Source organism: Sciurus vulgaris (assembly GCF_902686455.1).
Source record: "Sciurus vulgaris genome assembly, chromosome: 1".
Classification (NCBI taxonomy): Eukaryota; Metazoa; Chordata; class Mammalia; order Rodentia; family Sciuridae; genus Sciurus; species Sciurus vulgaris.
This window is the reverse complement of record NC_136461.1, coordinates 169,418,086-169,445,499: the sequence shown is the minus strand read 5'-3', so window position 1 is coordinate 169,445,499 and position 27,414 is coordinate 169,418,086. Positions and strand designations below refer to the sequence as shown.

Below are 27,414 nucleotides of genomic sequence, written 5' to 3'. Positions count from 1 at the left end.
CAATGGTGCATTCCTGTACATCAAACAAATCCTTCTCAATTTCAGGGATCACATAGACCACAATACAATAATTCTGGGTGACTTTAACACACCACTGTCAACACTGGATCTTCCAAACAAAAACTAAACAAAGAAACCATAGAACTTAATAACACAATCAAGAACTTAGACTAACAGACATATATAGAATATTCCATCCATCATCAAGCGAAAATGCACTTTCTTCTCAGCAGCACATGGAACGGTCTCAAAAATAGACCATATGTAATGCCACAAAGCAGTCCTTAGTAAATGCAAAAAAATAGAGATACTACTGTGTGTTCTATCAGATAATAATGGAATGAAATTAGAAATCAATGACAAAAAAAAAAAAAAAAAACTAAACAGAAATTAGGGCTGGGGAGATAGCTCAGTCAGTAGAGTGCTTGCCTTGCAAGCACAAGGTCCTGGGTTTGATCCCCAGCACTGCAAAAAAAAAAAAAAATTACTCCAACACCTGGAGACTAAATAATATGCTATTAAATGAAGCATGAATAAGAGAAAACATCAGGGAGGAGATAAAAAAATTCTTAGAGGTATATGGAAATGACAAACAACATATCAAAATCTCTGGGACACTATGAAAGCAGTACTAAGAGGAAAATTCATTGCATGGAGTGCATTCAAGAAAAGAATAAAAAGTCAACAACTAAATGACCTAACATTACAGCTCAAAGTCCTACAAAAAGAAGAACAGAACAATACCAAAAGTCGAAGACAGGAAATAATTAAAATCAGAGCTGAAATCAATGAAATTGAAACAAAGAAACAATTCAAAAAATTGACAAAAACAAAAAGTTGGTTCTTTGAAAAAGTAAACGAAATTGATAAACCCTTAGCCACACTAACAGAGAAGGAGAGAGAAAACTCAAATTACTAAAATTTGTGATGAAAATGAAATATCACGACAGACATCACTGAAATACATAGCATAATGAGAAGCTACTTTGAAAACCTATATTTCAACAAAATAGAAAATACCGAAGACATTGACAAATTTCTAGAGACATATGATCCTCCCAAACGGAACCAGGAGAACATATACAATTTAAACAGATCCATATCAGGCAATGAAATAGAAGAAGCCATCAGAAGCCTACCAACGAAGAAAAGCCCAGAACCAGACGGATTCTCAGCCGAGTTCTACAAGAAATTCAAAGAAGAACTCATTCCAATACTTCTCAAAGTATTCCAGGAAATAGAAAAGGAGGGAACCCTACCAAACTCATTCTATGAAGCTAATATCACACTCATACCCAAACCAGGCAAAGACACATCAAGGAAAGAAAATTTTAGGCCAATATCCTTGATGAATATAGATGCAAAGATCCTTAACAAAATACTGGCAAACTGTATCCAAAAACATATTAAGAAGATAGTGCACCACGATCAAGTGGGGTTCATCCCAGGAATTGCAAGGATGGTTCAACATCCATAAATCAATAAATGTAATCCATCATGTCAATAGACTTAAGGATAAGAATCATATGGTTATTTCAATTGATACAGAAAAAGCATTTGACAAAATACAACACCCCTGGGCTGGAGATATAGCTCAGTTAGTAGAGTGCTTGCCTCACATGCACAAGAACCTGGGTTCAATCCCTGGCACCACAGAAAAAGAAAAAAAAAAAAAACCTTCATACTCAAAACACTAGAAAAAATAGGGATAGTAGGAGGAACATACCTGAATATTGTAAAGGCTATTTATGCTAAGCCCACGGCCAACATCATTCTTAATGGAGAAAAACTGAAAGCATTCCCTTTAAAAATGGGAACAAGACAGGGATGCCCTCTTTCACCACTTCTATTCAACATCATACTTGAAATACTAGCCAGAGCAATTAGACAGACTAAAGAAATTAAAGGGATATGAATAGGAAAGGAGGAACTCAAGCTGTCACTATTTGCTGATGACATGATTCTCTATTTAGAGGATCCAAAAATCCAGAAAACTTCTAGACCTCATAAATGAATTCAGCGAAATAGCAGGATATAAAATCAACACACATAAATCTAATTATGTATAATCTTTATACATAAGTGATGAAACATGGGAAAGGAAAATGAGGAAAACAACTTTGCAATAGCCTCAAAAAAAAAAAAAAAAAAAAAACTTGGGAATCTATCTAACCAAAGAGGTGAAAGATCTCTATAATGAAAACTACAAAACACAGAAGAAAGAAACTGAGGAAGACTTTAGAAGATGGAAAGATCTCCTATGTTCTTGGATAGGCAGAATTAATATTATCAAAATGGTCATACTTCCAAAGGCACTATACAGATGTAACACAATTCCAATTAAAATCCCTCTGACATTTCTCATAGAAACAGAAAAAGCAATCATGAAATTCCTCTGGAAGAACAAAAGACCCCGAATAGTCAAAGCAATCCTGGGCAGAAGACTGATGCATGAGGTATCGCTATACCAGGCCTTAAACTCTACTATAGAGCAATAGTAACAAAAACGGCTTGGTACTGGCACCAAAATAGACAGGTAGATCAATGGTACAGGATAGAAGACATGGAGACATACCCTCATAAGCTCATACTAGACAAGGGTGCCAAAAACTTACAATGGAGAAAAGATAGCCTCTTCAACAAATGGTGCTGGGAAAACTGGAAATCCATATGCAGTAAAATGAAATTAAACCCCTCTCACCCTGTAAAAAACTCAACTCGAAATGGATCAAGGATATAGGAATCAGACCTGAGACCCTTCACCAAATAGAAGAAAAAGTAGACCTGAATCTCCAGTATGTTGGCTTTGTTCCAGACTTCCTTAACAAGACCCCCATAGCAGAAGAAATAAAGGCAAGAATCAATAAATGGGATAGATTCAAACTAAAAGGTTTTTTCTCAGCACAGGAAACAATTAATAATGTGAAAAGAGAGCCTACAGAGTGGGAGAAAATCTTTTCCACACACACTTCACACAGAGCACTCATCATCTCTAAAGTTTATAAAGAACTTAAAAAACTGTACACCCAAAATACAAAGAACCCAATCAATAAATGGGCTAAGGAAATGGGCAGACACTTCACAGAAGAAAATATACAGGTGATCAACAAATATATGAAAAAGTGCTCATCATCCCTAGTAATTAGGGAAATGCACCCTAAAATTTCATCTAACTGCAATTAGAATGGTTATTATCAAGAACACAAGCAATAATAAGCATTGGTGTGGATGTGGGGAAAAAGGCACACACATACATGGCTGGTGGAGTTGCAAATTGGTATAGCCACTCTGGAAAGCAGTATGGAGATTCCTCAGAAAGCTTGGAATGGACCCACCATTTGACCTAGCTATCCCACTCCTTGGTTTATACCCAAAGGACTTAAAATCAGCATACTACAGTGATACAGCCACATCAATGTTCACAGAAGTGAACATTGTAGCTAGATTGTGGAACCAACCTAGATGCCCTTCAATTGATGAATGGATAAAGAAACTGTGGTATATATACACAATGAAATATTATTAAGCCATAAAGAATAAAATTATGGCATTTGCTGGTAAATGGATGAAGTTGGAAAATATCATGCTAAGTTAAATAGGCCAAGTCCAAAAAACCAAATGCTGAATGTTTTCTCTGATAAGTACATGGCAATATATAACAATGGGGGGTGGTGGGGGGAAGAGAAGAATGAAGGAACTTTGGATAGTATAGAGGAAAAAGGGGTGGGAAGGGGTGGCAATGGAAAAATAGTAGAATGAAACAGACAGTATTACTCTATATATACATATAACTACATGAATGGTGTGAATCTACATTGTGTACAATCATAGAAATGAAAAGTTGTACCCCATTTGTGTACAATAAATCAAAATGTGTCTGTAAAAATAAAAAATATTTTAAAAAAATAAATTAAAAAAAATCTACCTATTAAAGTTATTAATTCTATACAGTCTTCAAATCCCAACTTAATAAGCACTCTTCTCATATTCCTCAGTGTCAATCCTTCTTCCCCCATTCCTATGGCACTTAACCGTCTATTATTATACGGCTTAATGTAGTCTGCCTTGTGTTAGAATACTGTCATTTTTGTATCCCTCTGAGTACCTGGCCTAGTGTCCTGTACATTCAATTAATACCTATTATCATTTCTTTGGTGTTAGTTGAAAATTTGTCTCAATAGATAAATTCCCTGAAATTCTGAGAAACTCCAAATCCTTAAATCCAACTGGCACATATAAACATAAGGCATTTACTATTTATACAACTCCTGTTATTAACTGTACCAAAACTTAAGAGGTGACAGTATTTTTTCGGTTGTTTTTTTTTTTTTTTTTTTGTACCAGGGGTTTAATCCAGGGGCAATTAACCACTGAGCCATATTCCTAGTCCTTTTTTTTTTTTTTGAGACAGGATCTCACTGAGTTGCTTAGGGCCTTGCTAAATTGCTGAGGCTGGATTTGAACTTGGGATCCTCCTGTTTCAGCCTCCCAAATCACTGGGATTACAGGCAGGTACCACCAATGCTTGGCAGGTGACAATACTTAAGGAGCGTACTATGTCTCATTCTTCAAGTAACTTGTGTTTTAACTTGTGAAGCAAATGTAGTACCTTACATGCTAAATAAAGGGATACTACATAAGCATTAACAAATAGTTGGACAAATGTAGCATTTAATCTTAGAAGACTATAGGATGAACCAGGGTTAAAGGGAAAGTCAGTGGAAAGACCGGTAACTCACCGAAGCCTGCACCAACTTTTAACTGACTGCCTCCTATAGGTCAGGTCTGCCTCTATGCCTAGAGAAGACACCATTCCAAACTTTATGGAGTACATGGTCTTGTTTTTTTTTTTTGGTAGTGATGGGGATCAAAACCAGGCACGTGGTCTCTTAAAGGATTCTTTATCTTAGTAGATATACATATTGAACACTTCATTTGTTAATTGTGACATATCACAACATAAAATTCTATCCACAATGTCTATAAGCCCACATAAAGCAGATGACACAAAATATAATAGAACTAGAGAAATGTGTAAGTAAATATCTATACTGTTATACAAGTTGACTCTATCAATACATAAAATCATTTATTTTATATTAAAAACAAAAACTAATTTAACAACAAAAAATACAAGCACTTTTTCTTTTCCTTTTTTTTTTTTCTTTTTTGTGGTGCTGGGGATTGAACCCAGGGCTGTGTGCACGTAAGGCAAGCACTCTACCAACTGAGCAATATCCCCAGCCCCAAGCAATTTTTTAATTAAAAAAAGGAGATCTTGATCCAATCATTATGCCCACAAGATGAGATTTCTTGCTAAGAAATAAACATCTTTTTTCAAAGCCAGTCTCTGCAAAAGTGAGGTACTGAGCAACCCAGTGAGACCCTGTCTCTAAATGAAATACAAAATAGGGTTGGGGATGTGGCTTAGTGGTTGAATGCCCTGAATTCAATCTCTGGTACAAAAAAAAAAAAAAAAAAAAAAAAAATATATATATATATATATACATATATATATATAAATGTTTATAAAGGCAGGATTAATGATAATTAGGAATGGCAGTAAGTTTGAGCTAAACAGTATTTTAAGAACTCACTGCCGTATGTTATTTATTATCATCCAGTTGAGTAAAACTTTTATTTATTTATTAAAGTGTTTAGATTATTATACAAAAATTATTTAGGTCACAAGTGTATAAACTGATGAATTTTCATAAAAATAATATACCAGCATAGAAATAAACACTTTATTGCCACACTCTGCCCTTTTTTAATGCAATTGTACTATTGATGTAGAGATGAAAATTACCTTGGCCCTTTATTTTACTGTGTGCTGGACATTAAACCCAAGTCTCACAAATGCTAGGTAAGCACTCTACCACTGAGCTACATATCCAACCCTCATATTAAATTTTTATTTATTCTGAAAGATTGTATCACTGTTCTTCATCAAGGAAGAAAGTAGTCTTAAAGTACTAAAAAGTTGTTAAGGTTTAAGTATACATAACTTTTATAAGACTTAAATGGGATATAAAAATTTTTTGCAGCACTAGGGACCATACCCAGCATGCTAAATATATATACTTTTTCCTGTACTGCTGGGCCTACAAGGATGCAAGTATAGCATTCTAACAACTGAGCTATAGCCCACATCAAGTAAAAAACATTAATGTCCCATTTCTTTTCTATATGTTATAATATCCCAAATTAGATATATTCTAAGCAATATATAATTAGATGTATTGTCCCTCCACTGAGTATTTTTGTTCTTTATTTTCTAAGTGGTATAAATTTAGGTAAATTTTCATAATCTCAAACTTACTTAGTCATATTTAGTCCAAATTTTACTTCAAGGAATTTCAGCATATGTCCATTTTCTTTGTGTGGGACAAACATCTGAAAGAGAAAAATACTAGTTGAACAAAGAAATACTAGCTATGCTTATAGCAATATACATTTACCCTAATTATTAGAGACAGCAAACAGCAAAACTACAAAAATATAAATTAAAGTAATACATGGCATAACTATGAAGCAAGATTACTGTTAACAGATTACTGACAAAAACCAATCACATTACCTTATTATGCTTAAGGATAAAAACTATAATGGATTCTAAGAATATTTCAACCTAAGCCCACCTGGTTCAAGTAACTAACCTACTCTTCTGAATATTTTTTTATTTATTTCAACTTAATCCTTATATTACTTACTGTTAATTACATAATAATGACATTTTAAATTAAATTAAAACAAAGTGTATTTCTTTTTTCTTTTTAAGTATATGGAGGAAGAAGAATCAGAATTCTAGTTTCTCACCCAATGTGCTAGTGATGATCACTGTTTGACTCAAAATTGTGCTGTATAACTAGGTGTGATGGGTGTACAGCTATATGCCAACTACTCCGGAGATCAAAGTGGAAGGATCACTTGAGCGCAGGAGTTTCAGTTCAGCAAGGGCAACACAGCAAGACCCCATATCAAATAAATAAATGAAAATTATACTGTATGAACTCTATTGTTTTGCTCTTATTATTTTCATTAAAATTTAGTCTTATATATTTCATTTTTCAACTTGTTCTACTACATGAAAATAACAGTTACTTACCTTCATTGTAATATTCAATGTCACTGTCAGAGTACACACCAGGTAAAAATTAATCACTTTCATTATTTTAGCTACAAAAGTTCCTTTCTTCACATTTAGCTATGGGGGAGAAAATAACATGAACACAGAATTAGCAATTTAAAAGCTGCCACGTGTGGTGGCACATGCCTGTTAATTCCAGCTACTGGGGAGACTGAGGCAGGAGGATCACAACTTTGAGACTAGCTTCAGCAACTCAGAAACAACCACCTCAAAATAAAAAAATAAATAGCACATGCCTATAATTCCTGTAGCTCAGGAGACTGAGCCAGGAGGATCTAAGTTCAAAGCCAGTCTCAACAACTTAGAAAGATTCAGAATGACTTAGTGAGACCCTCTCTCAAAAAATAAAAAAGGCTGGGGATGTAGCTCAGTGGTAAGCACCCCTAGAGTCAACTCCAGTACTATTGAAAAAAATTTAATACGAACGATAGAAAGGCAATGTTAATTACCTGAAGGCACTTAGTAAGCATTAAGGCTGCTACTAAACTTAATAAAGGAGATACCAATAAAGCCGGATTCTCAAACTGCAGTAAATATCCCAGAAAGAGAGAAAATATATAGATTTTATACACTTCGTGAACCTGTTTGAACAAAAATAAAATGAGAATACGTAAATGTTATTGTATATCTTATTAGTTTAGTTCAGCATAGATCTGACTGCATTTGTACAGTAAATGTACTACAATTTAAGACAGTATTATGAAATGGTTTATTTGTATTTTTAATGTTATGGTTTGTAATACACTTGTCGCTTTCTTCTTAGAACTCTCCAGAAACAAGGTAAGGAGCTTTAAAATCCTGAATATTGAAATCAGACTAAAAGAACCTTCTTTAATGCATGCTCTGACTTAATTTCATTTGGTTTACCCTATTAAAATTCATCTATGCAACCTCAAATTATATAAATCAAAAACCCTTAGCAATTCATAAAATCTAAAGTATGAAAATATAGGGCCATGAAATACACCACTGGACAGAAGTATTTTTCTCTACATTTATGTTACATCTACATTTCTTCTTTTCCAGTTGGTTCCTTTTCACTAACAGAAAATGCTAGAATGATAGTGCAAGTCTGGACAAGGAAAGAGGAGTCTGCTCTTCCCTCCTGCTTCCTATTCCTATTGACCTGGGGTTTCTCTGAGCCACACTTATGTAATACTTGTTAATCCCAACAGCAATTCCTTCCTATTGAAGCTCTGGATGCAGTTGAAGCTTTTCCAACACTTGAAAAACCAACTTCATCACATCCTCCAGCTCTAGAGACCGAGGACCTACTGGCCAGACCTGTATCCTCAGAGACCTGGGTTCCAGTTCCGAAGGTCCATCTTTTGAGCCCAGAGACACCTGCAAAGCTGAGCAGTAGTCCTCCTCACAATTTTGAGTTTCAGCTCCCTGGAGTCCCTCTAAGTTTCCGTACTTTAATAACTTCATATTCTTCACTTTATTCCTATAGCACTTCCTGCAGTGACTACCTTTATGATACTGTCAGCCTCTTATTACCATGTCAATCAATCAATTAATAAGTTAATGACTTTAAGTTTTTTTTGTTTTTTTTTTTTTTTGCGGTGCTGGGGATTGAATCCAGGGCCTTGTGCTTGCAAGGCAAGCACTCTACCAACTGAGCTATATCTCCAGCCCCTACTTTAAGCTTTTTTAACAATTGTTTTTTGTGGTGTGTACGAGGTTTTTTTGGAGTTGGGTAGTAAAACCAAGGACTTGCTTAGCACATCCTCTGCCACTGAACTTTATCTCCAGCTTGCTTAACAAATCATGTTAAATCCCCTCTGTTAAAATAACTTAAATCTTGGTACTCATCAGGATTCTGAATCAGCTCAGTATATGGAAAGAAAGGTGTTAAGATACAACAAGGCAAAAACATGTATTCTCTGGATTTAAATTCAACATTTCAAAATGTCATAATACCTTGTCACTTTGTTCCACTGAAAAGATATCTAGCAGGAACAGAGATATTGCTTGAAGAAACAAGAGATAATGGCTATACTCCCACATCATCATAAAGGTGTAAGTTGAAGCACTCATCAACAAGTAGCAAAACCTCTAAGAAAAATGAAAGAAAGAAACTATGTATCAGTAGCTTTATTACTATAAAATTCATGAGGTTGTTACCTCAAAGTGGCAGTTCTGTTACTGGGTCAACTTTAAGCCATATAAATTCTTGAAACTATTTTTAAATCACATAACTCTCACTAAAATCTTACAAAAATAATAAGCTCTTAAATAAGGCACTCTCAAGAGAAATCAACCACTTGTCCTTCATCATCACATTGAAAAATCTCAGTATGACAAAGAGAAAAAAATAAAAGAAGAAAAAACAGGACAAATATTCTTCATCCCAAAAGAGGTAAAGCAATAAATAATAAGAAAATGGTGCTTTTATTAGATTTGATTGGTGAGTTTTTGTTAAATGTGGAAGTAACTCCTTTTGCCCTGAAAATAATATTTTTACTTCCTTGGTGATTCTTAATTTCCTAAAAGCTATCATTTAAAGAGTCTATGTCTCAGCCTAAACTCAGCCCTGATCTTCGCTCTTTTCATTTCCTTTTCACAAAAGTATGGTCTTATCTCATCCCAATGCTTGTACTCTAAAATATATAAACACAGATGTTTTCTTCTATCAAATTACTAAACAGGAATTTCATTGCCCTTGCCTGAAATATACCTGGCTAAAATCAATTATGTCCTTTTAATGCCATCTCCCAAATGATCTCTTTGTGAGTAACCAAGTCTGTGACAAATTCATTGTCATGTAGCATATTTCTAACAACAGTCTCTCCTTCCTTCATGGATCTGCTTTTTTTTCCCCAATTTCTCCACTGGCTATAGTGTCAAATGATCTCATTCTGATAAGAACATCAAAGGAGCCGGACAATAAAGTCAGGTAAAGAAGACTGAGAACTGTGTTCACTCAAACTAAATTCTTCATACTCAGCTGACTACACTCAATGACAAATTCTGGAGTCAGAAATACCTCAGTCATCAGCAGGTAAAATAAACTTCCAGTATCCTGAATAAGACCAGAGAGGACTGGGGATGTAGCTTAGAGGTAGAATGCTTTACTTAGCATTCATGAGGCCCTGGGTACCAGGGGGAAAAAGGGGAATTAAGACCAGAGATCAAAATGTAAGCGATGGCAAAATTCCATCAGCTGGTCAAATAATTTCAACTACAAAGTTCAGAAGGGCTCCACACTGATGAAACACATAAGCTTCTGCTCTTCCTATCACCACAGCTATCTATAGGAAAAATGTCCTGACACCTTTTTTTTTTTTTTAATTTGTTCTTTTTAATTATACATGACAGTAGAATCTATTTTGATATATTTTTACAGGCATGGAATATATCTTATTCTAATTAATTAGGATCCCAGGCTTGTGGATGTATATAAGGTTGAGATTCTCCATGGTGTAATTCATATACATACATAGGAAAGTTATGTCAAATTCATAACACTGTCTTTTGGAAAGCTTTTAATGTGCAATGACCAGAACTATAACAACCAAGCCTTAAAACCATCAACCCCAGAGAAAACAGTTTCAGAAATCAATAAAGAATGAAATCTAGATCCAAACAAAAGTAACCTACTGGCCATATGGAAATTACTTTGGGGATTCTGGGGAAAAGCTACAACATAATAAAACAAAATACTGATGCCAAGAGTCTATTCTCAAACTACTTTAATAATATGCAGCAAAAATAAGTCATATAGATAGAAATATCATCAAATATATTTGGGCAATTAGCAGAGAAAGGAAAAATTTAGCTAAAGTTCTGCACAGTCTTGTCCACCCGTTATCTTGCTCACTGTCTCCAAGTATTTCTTACTGTGCCTGTAGGGTGAACACACACACACACACACACACACACACACACACACTTCTGCACAGTCTTGTCCACCCGTTATCTTGCTCACTGTCTCCAAGTATTTCTTACTGTGCCTGTAGGGTGAACACACACACACACACACACACACACACACACACACACACGTACACACACACATATATACAGATACATACGATTTAAGTGAAACATCAAGTAGATTTCAGTAATCAACCACATAACTGCACAAGAGATCTGTCTGTATATTCTGATGCAACAACTGGGACTATAGGATCTAGGCTCAAGAATGGGAAGAAAAGTATAAGATACGTGATTTTAAAAGTTCAAGTTATTGGAACTGCTACTGAGTAATGACAAGAAGCAAAGTATTGATACATGTAGCTCAGATGGATGTCCAAAGCACTAGGATGAATAAAAAAATCAAATCTCAAAGGGTTACATACTTTTTGATTCCACTTCTCTAACCTTTCAAACTGACAAAAATCATGCTGATAGCAAATCAGTGATTGCCAATAACAGAGTGGGAGGATGTGACTATAAAAGAAGTAACATGAGGGAGTCTCTTGATGGTAATGGAAAAGCTCTGTACCTTGATTTTTAATGATGGTTACTCAAATCTACATGTGATAAAAATTCATACAATCATCCACCCTTCACCCAAAAAAGGAGTATATGCAAAACCTGGTGAAATTCAAAGGTCTGCACCTGAATTAATAGTAGCTGTACATGAGAATTCTCTATACTATTTTTGTAATTTCTTGTGAATCTTAAACTCATTCAAGCTAAAAATAGAGGGGAGACATAGAGTGAATATAATTGAAAGATTGGGCATTTTTGTTTCTTGAAAAACTGAGTTGATAAGTTGAAAGGGTTAAGAATACACCATAGTTAACCCCACACATACACAGTGTTTTTTATAGATGCCTTAATATTCTTACCCTTCTTTGTTTTATTTTTCTGCAGTGCTGAGGATCAAGTCCAGGGTCTTATGCAAGCTAGGTACATATTCTACCACTGAGCTACATCCACAGCCATTTTAGTACTTGCATATCGATATGTTATTGTTGTTGAATACTCTTCAGTACCAGATGAGTTACTGGCTAGTTATACTCACGTAAGTTCAATTCTGTCCCCCTCCCCATTATTTTAAAATTAAAAGAGAAAAAGACAGTGGGGAGTTGGGGGATACTATGGATTACTTTCAAAGTAGGAAAATGAATTGTGGTTAAAAGAAAAAAGAAAAACAAAAAATCTAACCAAAAATAAAATTATAAACCTATCTTGGATCCCTTTAAACATACAAGGTCTTTTTCCAGGTGGACACAGAAGCCACGTGAGAGAAGGTCACTGTGCTAGAAGATGAAAGAAATTGGCTGCAGAGAGCAGAGATCTCCTCACCTTTGTCTTAAAACTCTCCATTTGTACTTTGTGTTAATAAGAAATAAATACCTACTCTGTTGAAGAAAAAAAAGTACAGGGTCCTTGGTAACAATAGTGAACTGTAAGGAAATACCCTTTTTACTGTATACCTTTTTAAAAAAATATTTTCAGTTATAGATGGACACAATACCTTTATTTTATTTGTTTATTTCTTTTTGTGGTGCTTAGGATCAAATCCAGTGCCTCACTGTGCTAGGCAAGCACTCTACCACTAAGCCACAACCCCAGCCCCATACTGTATACCTTTTTGCACTGACATTGCTTTTTATCATGTGTATAATGTGTATTACTTTTTCAACTAAAAAATTAGAACAGGGTAGGGGTTGTAGCTTGTGAGAGAGCACTTTTTTGCATGTGTGAGGCACTGGGTTCGAGTCTCAGCACCACATATAAATAAATGAATAAAATAAAGGTCCATCAACAACTGAAAAAAAAAATCAAAACAAATGACCAGGCGCAGTGGCACATGCCTATAATTCCAGCAGCTCAGGAGGCTGAGGCAGGAGGACTGCAAGCTCAAGTCCAGCCTCAGCAAGTTAGCAAGGCCCTAAGTAACTCAGTGAGATCCTGCCTCAAAATAAAAATAAATAAACTAAGGGCTGGGATGTAGCTCAGTGGTTAAGTACCCTTAGGTTCAATACACAGTGTCTAAATAAATAAATTAATTAAATAAATAAAAGGAATCAGAACAAATGCATAGCACAATAATATGGCAATGAAAAAGGATACTCAGAAAAAATAATATAGTATAATATAGGGGCTGGGCTTGTGGCTCAGTGGTAGAGTGCTTGCCTAGCATGTGTGAGGTACTGTGTTCAATTTTCAGCACTACATATAAATAAATGAGTAAAATAAAGGTCCATTAACATCTTTAAATATTATTCAAAAATTATAGTGTAATATAAAAGGGAAAAATAAGTTTATGAAGAACTTTTAAAATAAATAAAAACAATGATTTCATTAAAAAAGATAATTATACATTTTTTAGGCAACAGAAGTTACCTAAAAAGGTAATAAAAGCAGCTTAGAGGGTTGGGGATATAGCTCAGTTGGTAGAGTGTCTGCTTTATGAGCACAAGGCCTTGAGTTCAATCCCCAGCACTGCAAAAAAAAAAAAAATTTGCTATACTAACCTCTGATTCAAAAATTGAAGAACTATTCTTCCATAGGAGACAATACATAATCTAATATAAAAATACTCAAACATAGACTCTGTGACTACTAGGCAAAATATTCTTGTTAGAAAGCTCTTTATTAAAAAAAAAGAGGAAACAAAAAACAGGAAACTTACAAATCTTCAATGTGTTCATGTTACTTTACATACAAAAGAAAACATTAGAGTTATAGAAATTTAAAATTTTGCTGAGCTCAGGACACCTGTCAACACTGAAAGGAGAGAACAATATTTGTTTAGAGATTTCAAAAAGAAACCAGTAGTGCATCCTGTGTCTGAGACAATCATGTTTAATAGAGGCCTTTCCTTGGTCCCTCTAGTTTCTTCTCATAGCCAGAAATTCTAAACTCAAGATAAGCATAACTAACATAGGATCACTACATTTCAGTCAGTCTCGACTGGTTGTCTTTGTAATCACATTTATTCTATTTTATGCATTTAAGATCTTTTTTTCTGAGTCAGGGTCTGTAGGCTTTATTCAGTTGCCAAAAGGTTAAACTTACTACTAAACCATATGGGACAATTTCCAGAAACTTCCACTAATCTACCTACACCTCAGTCACAGAAAACACATGCATAAACAGAATATGTAGTGCTACTATTGAAGTTAACTAAGCTGTAATCTGTGGTCACTCTTCATATCTTCATTAACATTTCTTTAAATATTAACATTCAATATTAATATTTAATTAAATTACACTTCAATAAAGTTCCAAGTAAGAGAAGTGGTAAAATATCAATGAGATAGATTGATTTTCAAAATATTCTTCATATATTTGTCAAATAAAATTGACATTAAAAAAGTTTAACATTTTTGTTTTCCTAAAAAATAATTTATTGTCAATCAGATCACAGAATAACATTATACAAAAACTCCCTAATTATATCCTTTATTATTATTATGTAGTAACTAAGCTTCACTGAATATAACTAGCTTTAAAATTATATACCACATTTGTAATACATGAGAATTAACTGTGAAGGACCAGACAGATTTGTGTCTTACCTCTGCATAAGTATTTAAGTTGCTTTTTAAATAGCCTGTAAGTGCAGCAACTTGGCAGGCAAAATATGGTAGTGCCCAGTTTTCTCTTAAAGGAATGGAGTATTCAATTCTTGTTGTATCTACCCTAAAATAAACCACAAATGAACAGCAAAAGTAAGACACTGTATTTGTATAAGACTATACTTTCCTAAGCATTTTCACACATATAGAGATGGATATGCTTGCATGTGCTTTAATCACTCAACAGCCAAGTGACACACACCTGAGTAGTGTTAACTGGAGTGGTAAATTATATTTCCCATTACACTGGTCATAGACACTGTGATGTTTGCAAATCATCAAAATTACAATATTAAAACCTCACAGAACAAGAAGCTACAGTTACAACAGCAATAAATCCAACCAGGCTAAGCATGAAATCCCGGCCGCAAGAAACAAACTCAGACTTTAAAAAGCCATGAAAACCAATGGTTAAAGTATTTTTGGAAGCAATTAAGGAGAAATTACACTACAAGGCATATTTAAAGTCTAAAAATCATTCATTCTATTCCCTCCAAAGTTCTTGTGTTATTCACCCTTCCTTTCCTCACATTCCATCTTTTCTTTATTCTCAGAGCAGCACAATGTACTTTCTTACAGCAAGTCTTCTACAGCCTTCTCTGGGCTTCTTCTAATTTACATTTTTGCTTTATTTTCAGTTGAGCATAACAGTTCAGTGGTTATGTAAACCAAGACAAAAGATTTTCTTAGGAAGAAAGAGACAAGAACATGATAAAAAATATTATACTGTTAATTTTTTTCCTATTGGTGCATATATAAGAGCACCAAACATTATTATAAAACAAGTCAAGCATTTCCACCACCCTAAAATACTTTCAAGTATTGTCCATTCGTAAATATTTTACATAATCAGCACTAAGGAAATAGTGTCGTGGTACAGTTGCCTAGAATGTGCAAGGGGCACTGAGTTTGACCCCCAGCATAGGGTGGGGGACTATCTTACAGAATCAATTCTTTTTTGAATTTTAATCTGCTTTTAAAACTTACATATGTATTTTGCATGCTGTCCCTTCTTTATACTTACTCATTATTATAAAATACATACAAGAAAAATAAATCTTTAAATACCTATAATGTCCACCACTCAAGAGACTACCACTATTAAACTTTCTTCCATAGGTTAACCAGTGCAGTAAGATGATAAAAAGAAATAAAAGACATCAAGGCTGAAAAGAAAAGTAAAACTGTTGACTTCCACATAAGATATTGCACACAAAAACCCTAAAATCTATTAAGAACTACTAAAACAAATTTAGCATGCTGAGGAATACAAGAATAACATACAAAAATCATTTGCTTTTCTATAAACTATCAATGAACATTACAATTAGCATTTATAATATTAACAAAAAAGATCAAATATATATGAATAAATCTAAAGAAAGGTGTCCAAGAACTCTACACTGAAAACTACAAATGTTAAAGGAGAGCAAAGAGGCCTATTAAATGTGGAGCTGGGCAGGGTGGTGCACACCTGTAATCCCAGCAGCCTGGGAGACTGAGGCAGGAGGATCACTAGTTCAAAGCTAGCCTCAGCAACTTAGTGAGGGCCTAAGAAACTCAGTGAGATCCTATCTCTAAATAAAATAAAAAGAGTTGGGAGGTGGCTCAGTGGTTGAATGCCCCTGAGTTTAATCCCCAGTACAAAAAAAAAAAGTAGAGCTATACCATGGAAAGAAAGATAATATTGTTTTTTGTGTGTGTGTTTTTTGTTTTTTGGGGTGCTGGGGATCGAACCCAGGGCCTTGTGCTTACAAGGCAAGCACTCTACCAACTAAGCTATCTCCCCAGCTAATATTGTTAACATGTTCATTTTCTCCAATTTAATCTATGGATTCTATGGTAGCTTTATCAAAATGTAAGTTTTTTGCAAAAGAAATTAAGCTGATCCTAAAATTCATATGGGAGTACAAAGACATATAACAGTCAAAATAATCTTGAAAAAGAACAAAAACATTACACTATCTAATTTTAATTTTGGATTGGATTAGGGAATGTGGCTCAGTGGTAGAGAGCTTGCCTCGCATGCGTGAGGCCATGGGTTTGATCCTCAGCACAGCAAAAAGAAAAAGAAAAAAAAAGTAATGATTATCACTACAGCATAGTATTAGAGTTAAAATATATAAATCAATGGAATAAAACAGACCCAAAATCTAGAAATAAACCCACAAAAATATAGTTATCTCATTTTTAAAATCAAAGTGCTAAGTTACAACACTGGTAAAAAGAAAGATCTTTTTTGAAAAATAAAACTGGAACAACTGAACATCTATATAAGAAAGTGAATCAATCATTACCTCACACCACACATAAAACTTAATTGGAATTCAATGACATACACGATGGGGATAAATCTCAAAATTATGCAGACCGACACACAAAAGAATACATACTATATGATTCCACTTACATGAACACACAAAATAAAAATAATCTATATAGTGATGGAAATCAGAACAGTTTTTTATCTTGAAGGGTATTAGAAAACTTTCTGTGATTATAGAAAGGTCCTCTACCTTTTTTAGATAGTGATTACACTATATATAATCTATATAGTGATGGAAATCAGAACAGTTTTTTATCTTGAAGGGTATTAGAAAACTTTCTGTGATTATAGAAAGGTCCTCTACCTTTTTTAGATAGTGATTACACAGGTGCATAAAATAGTAAAAACTTACTGAATACTTTATGCATTTTATTGTTTCTTAGTTATATCTCAAAAGAACTATCAAGAAAAAAATTAGACTATATCTTAGTCAGTTTGGGCTACTATAACAAAATATCTTAGACTATAATTTATAAACAACAGAAATTTATAGCTCGTTGTTTTGGAGGCTGGGCAATTTAAGAACAAGGTGCCATCAAATTCAGTGTCTGGTAAGGGCCCATGGTTCACAGCTAGCACTATCCAGTTGTATTCTCACATGGTAGCACTACTTCCGTTCATACAGGCTCTTAGGTTCATGACTTAATTACCTCCCTAAGGTCCCACCTCTTAATATTGCTGCATTTGTGATTAAATATCAACATATGAATTTTGGGGGAATCTTATAAAACACAATGGATTAGATGAAAGTATTAATGATTTTGGGTTCGACAAAGATTTCTTAAATATGACACAAAAAAGGAAAGGGTTTAAGGGGAAGGAAGAAGTAGAGGGAAGGGGGAAGTCCTGACCAAATTATGTTGTTATACGCTGTGTGTATAAATACACAACAACAAATCCTACCGTTAAATAAAATATAATGCACCAATAAAAAATGTGGGAAAAAAAGAAATTTTTTAAAAAGACACAAAAAGCACAAAAACTGAAAAAACACACACTGGACTTCATCAAAATTGAAAATGTTTTTCTTGTGCTGGGGCTCACACCCAGGGCCTGGTGCATGACAGTCAACCACTCTACTCCCAAGTCATATTTCAGTCCCCACTCCAAATTTAAAACTGTTGCTCTTCAAAAGTTATTAAGGAAGATATAAGCCACAGACTGAAAGAGAATATCTACAATATGTGCCCCTGAAAAAGAACTTGTATCTAGAATACACAGTCATGTATCACTTAAGGACAGGGATGGTTATGTCCTCATGCACTTAGTTGATTCATCATTGTGCAAACATCATAGAATGTACTTATACAAACCTAGAGAATATAGCCTACTATGTGCTGGAGCTATATAGTATAACCACCATCATGTATTCAGTTCATTGGGGACTACAGTTTTTCACTACTGTGACCAAAATACCTGACATAAACAACTTAAAAGAGGAAAGGTTTATTTTGGATCATGACTTCAGATGTTTCAGTTCACTGTCAGTTGGCTCCATTGCTTTGGGCCTGAGCATCAGAGCAGAAGGGTGTGGCAGAGGAAAACTGCTCAGCTCATGGCATCCAGGAAGCAGACAGAGAAAGAGCCAGGGACAAGAAACACCCTTTCAGGGCATGCTGTGATTGACCTACTTCCTTCAACTAGGCCCCACCACGCACAGCCTTCATCATCTCTTAGTAGTCCAGTTCATTCATTCAGCTATCAGTGGATTAACCCACTGATGAGGTCAAAGCCCTCATGATTCCACAACTTCCCAAGCCATACCTCTGTACTCTGCTGCACTGAAGACCAAACCCTCAACATGGGTCTTTGCAGGATATCTCACATCCAAATCGTAATAAACACAAGGTCATTATATGTTGTATGACTATATATAAAGAACTCCTACAACTTCAAAATTAAAAAGTGAACAATGTCATAAAAAATGTAAAAGATGTGAACAGATACTCTACCACAAAAGCATATGAACAAACATCAGTCAATAAATAAAGGCAAATTTAAACAATAAGATACTACTGCATACTCACTAAATTAGCTAAAGTTTAAAAGACTGTCACCCTTCTACCTCCAAAAGACCAACCATACCAAGTTTGGTAAGGTTACAGAACAAACAGGACTCTCAAACACTTCTAATTGAAATATAAAATGGTATAACCACTGTAGAAAAACAGGCTGGCAGTATCTAAAAGTTAAATACAGTTGGGTTTACTGGCATAAGCTGTAATACCAGCTACTTGAGAGGCGAAGGCAGGATGATTCCAAGTTCCAGGTCAGCCTCGGCGCTTAGTGAGACCCTATTACCAAAATAAAAATTTTAAAAAGGCTGGTAATGTAGCTCAGTGGTAGAGCACTTGCCTAGCACATGCAAAGCCTGGAGTTCAATCCCCAGTATTGCAAAAAAATATAACTTTTGCAAAAAAAAAAAAAAAGTCAAATATAACTATCATATGACAGAGCCATTCTATTCCTAGGTACTTGCCCAAGAGAAATGAAAGCATATGTCCTCACAAGATTTGAACACAAATGTTCACAGCAGTTTTATAATAACAGTAATAGTTCAAAACTGGAAACTACCCAAACATCAACATTTGAATGGATAAACAAATTGTGGAATATCCATACCAAAGGATACTACTTAATAAAAATGAATGAACTATGGAAGCAGACAACATAGATGTATTCCAACAGAATTATCCTTAAAAAAAGTCAGATTTTTAAAAAATGCTGTTATTATTCCATTTATATAACATTCTAGAAAATGCAAAAAAATAAAAATGCTGGGGTGACATATGCTTATAAGCTCAGCAACTCAGGAGACTAAGGCAGAAGGATCACAAGTTTAAGGCCAACCTCAGCAACTTAGCAAGACCCTATATCAAAATAAAACATAAAAAGGGATGGGGATGTAGCTCGGGGTAAAGTGCCCCTGAGTTTAACCCCCAGTACCCAAAACAAACAAACAAATCAAAACAAAAATAGTAATTAACAGTGACAGGGGGCAAAGCACCATAGGGAGGGATCAGAAGAGGAAAGAGGGAAGAATTAGAAAGGGACACAAAGAAACTTTTAGGGGTGATGGATATGCTTATTGTATTGACTGTGCAGTTGTAGAATCTAGCACACTGCAATACAAACCAGCAATTAAAAATAGTAATTGGGGGGCTGGGGAGATAGCTCAGCTGGTAGAGTGCTTACCTTGCAAGCACAAGGCCCTGAGTTCGATCGCCAGTACCGCAAAAAAAAAAAAAAAAAAAAAAAAAAAAAAAATAGTAATTGGGAGCTGCAGTTGTAGCTCAGTGGTAGAGGTGCTTGCCTGGCACATGTGAGGCACTGGGTTTGATCGTCAGCACCACATAAAAATAAGTAAGTTGGCACTGGGATGTGTGAAGCACTGGGTTCGATTCTTGGCACCACATAAAAAAATGAATAAAGGTACTATGCCCAACTACAACTAAAAAAAAAAAAAAAAAAAGAAACTTAAAAAAAAGTAAAATAAAGGTATTGTGTCCATCTACAACTAAAAAAATTTAAAAATTAAAAGCTGGATCAGTTGAGATCTGTAGCTCTGCATATACATTCACAGAGATCAAATTCTGAGTTTAATTTTATCTTTTCATTTTAATATTTCTAAAAATCCAGATCCATAATTTGGATCACACAGATGACTCCGGAATTTACTACTGCCAAAGAATTTCAGCACTCTCTTCTGTGTTTGTGTTAATAATCTATTTGGCAGAACAGTACTATTACTTTAATTGGTTTGAACTAATCAGAAAAAAATGACATCTTAAACTAAATGATGCATTGCCAAACAAAACAATTTCCTGATCACTGTGGCGCAAAAAAAAAAAAAAAAAAAAAAAGTAATAGACTGAAGAGAGCAAAATGATGGGACGTGAGTCATTCATGGCACCCAACTGCTGTACACTTGTCATACTCGTGACAACCTGTTATGCTGGTACCATTTACTCTGAGAACAGCAATCTAGTTTCATCAAAACATCACACTTCAAATTCAATTAATAATTTACTGGTTTGTTATTTCGTTAGTAAATGCTTTGTTGTACAGCAACATAAGCTTTTTAGACATAAGGAATTTTCCTTGTATGTGTGTGAGGCGGTGGTGTTTGAACTCGGGATCTTACATGAGATAAGACAAACATTCAACCACTGAGCTACACTCCTAATCCCTTACTTAAGTCAACATGTAGAATCCATGAGAATTACTAAGTTTTGTTTTGTTTGTAAGTTGCTCTGAGAGGATCAAATTCAGGACCTTACACACACTAGGCAAGAACTACCACTGAATTATAGTCCTAGCTCATAAGTCACTGAAATTTTAAATATACACATCAAAATTCTAAAAATTATTAAGTTAGTTGACAATAGGTAAAACAACCTGGCATGTCAATGTGTAATATGTGAAAGCTAAAACCCACCAATACATTCTCTTTCACTGATATAATTTATGTAATCATTCATCAGTATTTGGGAGATCTAATTTTTTATATTATTACAAATAAATTTGTATTACCATTGTTAAATTTCGAATTACTATAAATAATAGTATGATAAATGAATTCAAGTAATGGAACTTTTTGCCTTTTTTAAATAACTTCTTTGGAATAAAATGGAATTCCTAAGGAAAACTGCTACCTAAAAGTGAAACAATGTTGCACTTCCCCCCTCCCTCCTCTTGGTCCCTTTCCTCTGCTGATCTCCCTTTGTTTTCCATGAGATTCATCCTCACCTTTCTTTTCCTTTTTTCTCCCTAGCTTCTGCATATGAAAGAAAATACAGTCCCTTGACCTTCTGAGATTGATTTATTTTGCATAACATAATGGTCTCTAGTTCCATCCATTTTCCTGCAAATGACACAATTTCATTTTTTTTTATGACTGAATAAAGCTCCATTGTGTATATATACCAAATTTTTTTTATCCAATCATCCCTAAAGCTCAGGAAATAATGCTAAGAGTTAATAAATGGGATGGCATCCAATTAAAAAGCTTCTACACAGCAAAGGAAAACAATTAGGAATGTGAAAAGAGAACCTACAGAATCAGAGAAAATCTCTACTAGCTACTTCTCTGACAGAGGATTAATATCTAGAATATATAAAGAACCCAAAAACTTCACACTAAAAAATTAAACAACCCAATTAATTAATGGGCAAATGAATTAGCCAGATACTTCTCAAATGAAGAAATAACTATTTATGTTAAAGATAACCCAGAAGTACTGGTTATGAAGAAAAATTCTACTTCTGAAGAATGAAGAATGTAGCTGAAAAACAGGAAAATGTAATTTTATAAATCCTATTGGAATTACTCCTTAAGGCAAAGATTATTAACTAGAGTCACAACCCTCAGGTAAACGGTTATTAGCTAAAAGGACATTCATTTGGTGTCATTAATACCACACAGCTTATTTTCGAGTAGTTTAGAGAAAAATAACTATTTAATGGAGAGATTAGACTGTCATCCTCAAAATCACTAGTCAAATCTCATTTTCAAGAGGGATGAATTATATATCACGTAACTTTAATGTTAACATGAAAAATACATAATCTACAATATATTCTAACCTGAACTGTTTATTTTTCTTTCTTTTTCTTTTTTCTTTTTTTGTTTGGTACTAGGGCCTGAACCCAGGGACGCTGTACCACTGAGCCTCATTCCCAGACCTTTTTATTTTATGGTGAGACAAGGTCTCACTAAGTTGTCAAGGATGGCCTCAAACTTGTGATGCTCCTACCTTGGTGTCCTGATTCACTGGGATTACAGGCCTGTGCCACCAATGCTTGGCTCAACTATTTATCTTTTTTTTTTTTTTTTTAATTCAGTTGGTGATGGGCATTTTTTTATTTATATGTGGTGCTGAGACTCAAACCCAGTGCCTCACACATGGGAGGCAAGTACTCTGCCACTGAGCCACAACCCCAGTCCATCAACTATTTATCTTGAACCCATCAAAGTCTTTAAAATTTCCAGAGTACAGAAACACAGAACATAATGGTAAAAGCTAAATGACACCAAATGATCCAAAAAGAGAAATCCAGAAGGTAGGATGTTCTATAGGACAGTTGACTTATCTCTTAACGTAAAAAAAGAACTAGAGTAGATATAGAGAATTAAGGAACATACCAACCAGATGTGATATATAGTCCTGGATTAATTAATTACTGGTTTAAATGAACCCATTGCATAGGATATTTTGAAGTCAACCGGGAAACTATAATAAGGACTGAGAATTAGATCAGATAAAAAGTGGCCTGAAGGTGTAGTTCAGTAATAAGAGCACTTGCCTGGCATGTATGAGGCCTTGTGTTCAACCCTCAGTACCACTAGAAATAAAAAAAGAAAGGAAGGAAGGAAGGAAGGAAGGAAGGAAGGAAGGAAGGAAGGAAGGAAAGAAGGAAGGAAGGAAGAAAGAAAACATGGAAGAAAGAAAGGTAAAGATGAATAAAATTAGCACATGAAACAGTATGTGTAATATATCTCATTTTGATTAAAAAATGTAGAGACACAAATAAACGCAGGAATTCAAAAACACATTCACATAGGAAAAAATCCTAAAGAATATAAAAGAATGCACCTCAGGTATGAACAATGGTATGTGATCTCTAGGTGGTAGGAATGTGAAATTATTACTTTACATTTGCTGGTTTCGATTTTCCACAAAATACATAGGTTGCTTTTAAACAATAAAGTTTGGTTTATCTCTGTGCTTTTAAAAAGAAACATACTTTACCCATAAAGCTGGATAACTATACTTGAAAACTTCTAAGGAAGATTTAAAAAAATTCTTTATGTTATATTGTTGTCAGCATATGATGTTAAACATAAAGCCCAGTAAGAATACAGTTCTTAATGCTGAATCTCAGTTACTTGAAAGCATCATTTTTATCATCTGACAACTGCCTAAAGAAGAATATACAACAGGAGAAATGCTTCATTTCTAAAATTTAATCATACTAAGTGCTATGGGTGGGGGCAGGAAGCGCTATGGGAGGGGGAAAAAGCATGCCTATCATACAATAAATAAATTTATGACACTGACCAATACTAGGAAAATTTTATTAGTATGTGTCAAATGAGCCCTCCTTCTCAATGAAACTCCCTCCCCAACTCTCTTTTTACTTATTAAAGAGCTGAGGCTCTTTGGATCACAAAGAGGATGGGCCTATTAATTTGAAGTGTACCTTTTAGATCAGTATAAAGTCCTTATCTATGGTAATTAACTTTATCGTGATGTATCTGATGCCTCTTCCTCCTTTCCAAGAAGCTGTATCATTAATTTTAAATGAAAGAGACGACCTTAGAGACAGTATGAGCGCTGTGCAGCGCCCACTGGAGCAACTTGAGCTAGAGGCCGGCGTGAAGAGGAGCATGGTCTCTTAGGCTGCTGCAGAGCTTCAGCAATACAGCATACAGAATGCCCGTAAGGATGCTCTGCTGGTCGGTGTACCAGCTGGAAGCCCAGATCCTGTGCTTTACTCTGAAGACTGGGAAGAAGCTTGTTGAGGAATGCCTTTGAGGACCAAGTAATGAATGACTGACTCCAAGTAGAAAACACTTTTATTTAGCCAAATGAGAGCTATTTCAGATCTTTCCTGTGGCCTGGTCTTACAGCCAAAATTCTATAGAAATTAATGATTTTCTACTCAAATAAGGAAACTGAGTGAAGAAATAGAATTGTTTTAAATAATAATGGCCTGGTTCTCCTGGTGAAGTGCTTTGTATTAAGATAAACAAAAACCTTACCACCAAATATACCAAAATACACCTCTTTAATTAAAGTGAGTTACTGGCGTTGCTATACCTAGAATATCATGTACGTTTTATTTTTTAGATGTTTACATTTTAGGAAGGAAAACATTTTTGATTACTTAAAAAATTGAATATTTGTAATTTGTTGTTCCTAAGATTTTTATATTATAATAAAATTTGTTCTATCATAAATTTATAATTACTAAACAGAGACAAGAAAGTATAAAATTGGGGAGAATAAACTTTACTAAACAAATGATGCCTTGATTTTTTCTGCATGAGAACATTGTTTTATTTTTAACACTAAACATGGGAGATGTTTCTTGGTAAACTTGTTTAGAAAGATTCATGTTATGATGTATATTAGGTTGCCCTTTCTTGTGTATGAAGCAGATTTGATCTCTTTTTAAGTTCCTTTACTTTATAGTTGTGATTGCACTTTTAAAAAGATACATTATATCATGCCTTTAAAAAATGTTTTAAAACGTTTTAAATCTGACCTACATACAGAACACTGCAAATAGTTAAAAACAAAGTAATGTGAAAATATTATGACCTAAAAGAATTCTTCATGTCACAAGTGTTTTACTTTGGTGATGTGCCTTTGATTTAATTTGGGATACTTTTAGAAGGATATATTTGTGTTTGTAATAATCTTTGAAGAGCTTGGAAATAAATTCTGCTTAATTAATCATTTTCTATGACGGCAAAATAAGAGAAGAGATATCTATATATGCCAATGTTGCTATTTCAATAAAAGAAGAGATACAAAACTGGTGTATTACATTTCAACTGTTGTGTAACAAATGACCACAAATGTAATAGCTTTAATTTATTATCTCACAAAGGTCAGCAGAGTATAGTTGGAGTCTTAAAGAGTTGCAGTGAGCTAAAATCAAGGCATCAGTCGGAGCTACAGCTCTCATCAGGGGCTTGTAGTCCTTTGTAGTCTAGGTATCAAATCCAGAGCCTAGGTATCAAATCCAGATACCTTGTAGTCTAGGTATCAAATCCAGAGCCTCACACATGCTAGGAAAGCACTTGCCATTCTCTTAAAAGTTCACTGATTGTTTAAAGAATTAAGTTCCTCCTTCAAGTCAGCAATGGCACAGAAAATTTTTCTCATGCTTTGAATCTCTCTGACATCCCCCTCTATACAAGCTAAAGAAAGATCTCTGCTTTTAAGGTCCACAAAATAATCTTCCACCTTTAAGGTAAGTTGTGCCATATAAACAATATAATCACAAGAATGATACCTCAGCATATTCAAAAACTTGGGGATTAGGGTGGGGAATCTTAAGAGATGAGGAGCATTTCCAGATCTCTACTACAGTCACAAAAAATTATAAATACCAATTTAAAATACCTTTCTTACCTGTTAATAATGAACCATGCAACAGTAAGCATTCCTGCTAGCCATGTTCCACTCATAAGCCAACTTGTAACAAATAATGCAGTAACATATATTCCTTGCAATCCAAAAACAATGCCAATATAGAAATAAACTGGCTCAATCATCTCCTAAATGGAAATAATAAAGGGAATGATAGGATGACATTAAATAATTGGAAGATTTGTAAATAATGTGAGAAAATAGGTATTAAGGTCAAAACAAAAATACATACATTGCTACCAGTTGCTTGATATAAAACGCTGGCAATAAGTTCTGGATATAGAGACATTTGCTGTACTGCATTTATAGTCTTCAGAGATACAGTTTTGTTATTGTGTGTCAGTTCGTAAACACCTAAAAACAGTTTTGTTATTGTATATCTGTTCGTAAACATCCAAAGATATATTTTTCTCCAGAAATTTTATTTTGCTTTTACAACAGTTAAATACACGTCCCTCATTAGTCATTAAATATTTAATATTGTCAAGAAAGATTTAAAATACTCCATGCCTTATTTTTCCAATTTTTAAAAATTAAGTAAAATAAGAGAAATGCCTGCATTCTGAGACAAATCCCCACATTCTAAGGCTCCAATATTGAAGAACAATGATCTATATTAGAAAAATACTGTTATTACTAATACAAACAGGATTATCCTACCTCTTTCAAATGAAGGTGCCTTTAACATATCTTTATAATAGGAGTAATAAATAGCACTGTCACCCTGAAATGTGATTTCCCGCTCAAGCTCCTAAAATAAAATGAAATGAATATTTAAATATTAGTATCTTAAGTTTTAGCTTCCTCTTCCCTCTTCACTTTCTAAATTGTTTAACATGATATTTATTTACTCTTTCATTAAAAAATGTTTGAATTTCCTTTAAGCACAGTGGTCATATTATTAAAAAAGTTAAAAATGTTCAATAACTTTGCAATCATTTTAATGAAATACTTAAGGTTTAAAATGGATTATAAATCACAAGTCAGTATCAGTTTATATGTAAGGAACTTTAGAAGGAAAACCAAAAGAATGCCCTAAAAATAGCAAGAATAAGGCAGGTTATAACAATTATAACTGAAGTGTCAGAAGTCTATAATAAAAAGACAAGTTTAAGGAACTTGGGATGTGGCTCAGTGGTAGTGTTTGTCTAGTATGCATGAGGCACTGGGTTTGATCCTCAGCACCATATAAAAAAATAAATGAATTAAAAAAATAAAGTTATAAAAAAAGAT

General features: G+C 34.3%; 1 protein-coding gene across 2 annotated transcripts in view; it reads right to left on the bottom strand.

Annotated features, from left to right (window-relative positions):
* DPY19L4 (dpy-19 like 4) overlaps nt 1–27,414 on the bottom strand; it is a 75,925-nt gene that overhangs the window by 31,547 nt on the left and 16,964 nt on the right. For both annotated transcript variants that reach the window (XM_079116958.1, XM_079116959.1), the window contains 8 exons: nt 26,842–26,932; nt 26,414–26,535; nt 26,164–26,309; nt 14,632–14,755; nt 9,074–9,208; nt 7,600–7,731; nt 7,109–7,207; nt 6,323–6,396 (listed from right to left, as the gene is read on the bottom strand). In XM_079116958.1, the coding sequence (XP_078973084.1) occupies nt 6,323–6,396; nt 7,109–7,207; nt 7,600–7,731; nt 9,074–9,208; nt 14,632–14,755; nt 26,164–26,309; nt 26,414–26,535; nt 26,842–26,932 (923 nt within the window). The remainder of the gene's footprint in view (nt 1–6,322; nt 6,397–7,108; nt 7,208–7,599; nt 7,732–9,073; nt 9,209–14,631; nt 14,756–26,163; nt 26,310–26,413; nt 26,536–26,841; nt 26,933–27,414) is intronic.